This window comes from Zerene cesonia, chromosome 19 (assembly GCF_012273895.1).
Source record: "Zerene cesonia ecotype Mississippi chromosome 19, Zerene_cesonia_1.1, whole genome shotgun sequence".
Classification (NCBI taxonomy): Eukaryota; Metazoa; Arthropoda; class Insecta; order Lepidoptera; family Pieridae; genus Zerene; species Zerene cesonia.
The window spans coordinates 5,447-6,636 of record NC_052120.1 but is presented as its reverse complement, the minus strand read 5'-3'; the positions used below and the strand labels follow the sequence as shown (position 1 = coordinate 6,636).

The window sequence follows — 1,190 nt, the reverse complement described above, 5'->3', positions numbered from 1 at the left end:
CTGTGTACGTACCAAATTTCATTGCAATCGGTTCAGTAGTTTTTCGTGAAAGAGCAACAAACACATACACATCCTTACAAACTTTCGCATTTATAATATTAGTAGGATTAGCCCCACAATTCCAAAATAAAAATTTGCAAAAAAATTAAAAATCTGTTTACCAATGATAGGGAAAATAACGACTCCAAGAACTTACAATATTTTATCAAGTACAGTTTCTTTTTATTTGTATTATCTTTTACTACGTTTCTAATAAAGACTTTTTTGGATTTTAAAAAGTTATTTTCATACCGAAATTTGCATGGCACCAGAGCGCATCATAGTAAGTCGTAGACCCGATATCACTTCCTCACTTGTTTGCTTAATTGGGCACTGAAATAGAAAATTTTGTATTTCATTCAGATCTAAAAAAATCAGTAATAAGTTCATATTATATTTACTAATAAAACTTGTAGATAATGTAAGCATAAAAATTATAAATGAATAAAAATACAACATTTTTTTATTTTGGCGTTCCCCAATGGTCTATATTGGGACCTTTTCTTTTTCTAATTTATGTTTAGGATTTTATAAAAAAATGAGTTCTAACTGTATAGTTCTGCACGGAGAGCTTGGCGCAGATGTTGCTCTCGGAGGAGACCACGAGCCGCACGCTGCTGTCGTCCTCCGGGAACTTGTAGTAAAGCACGCGAGGCGCGGACTGGTTCGGAGTATAGTTAGATTAGTTATTAAATGTTTATCTTGACAAATGTAAAACAATTGAAACTATTCCTATTAGAATATGCAATGTAAATGAAACGAACAAAGGTTTAAATTGTTACTAGATAATTAATGAAACTGCTAAAATAGTTTTGATTATTATGTATTGGTTCGATTATAACATCCACTTGATGTTAAGTTAAAATTCAAACTCATTCTTATTAATTCAAACAGATTTCCTTCAAACGCGCTAGTGAATTACAATTATAAATGAATTACAATTGTTACATGATATGTGTAACAGATTAAGGTGCAACACGATAACTTCACCTTAGTGGCGTTGAGAGAAATCGGTTGGTCCTTGATCAGTCTCCAGACGGGCGGCAGCGACACGCGCACGCTGAGCGTTGCGCTCGCGCACGACGTCGACACGTGCAGCGAGAACGCGCGCAACTCGTTTGCTGTTGTAGTGTATTCATATATCGATGACT

The 1,190-nt window shown here is 34.6% G+C and overlaps 1 protein-coding gene across 1 annotated transcript in view; it reads right to left on the bottom strand.

Annotated features, from left to right (window-relative positions):
* Window positions 1-1,188, bottom strand: part of LOC119834267 (SID1 transmembrane family member 2-like) — a gene marked incomplete at its 5' end in the record, with an annotated part of 2,589 nt that extends 1,401 nt beyond the window's left edge. The window contains 3 exons of the mRNA XM_038358602.1: window positions 292-372; window positions 590-700; window positions 1,030-1,188. Coding sequence (XP_038214530.1) covers window positions 292-372; window positions 590-700; window positions 1,030-1,188 — 351 coding nt within the window. The remainder of the gene's footprint in view (window positions 1-291; window positions 373-589; window positions 701-1,029) is intronic.
* Between the last annotated feature and the right edge of the window lie 2 nt (window positions 1,189-1,190).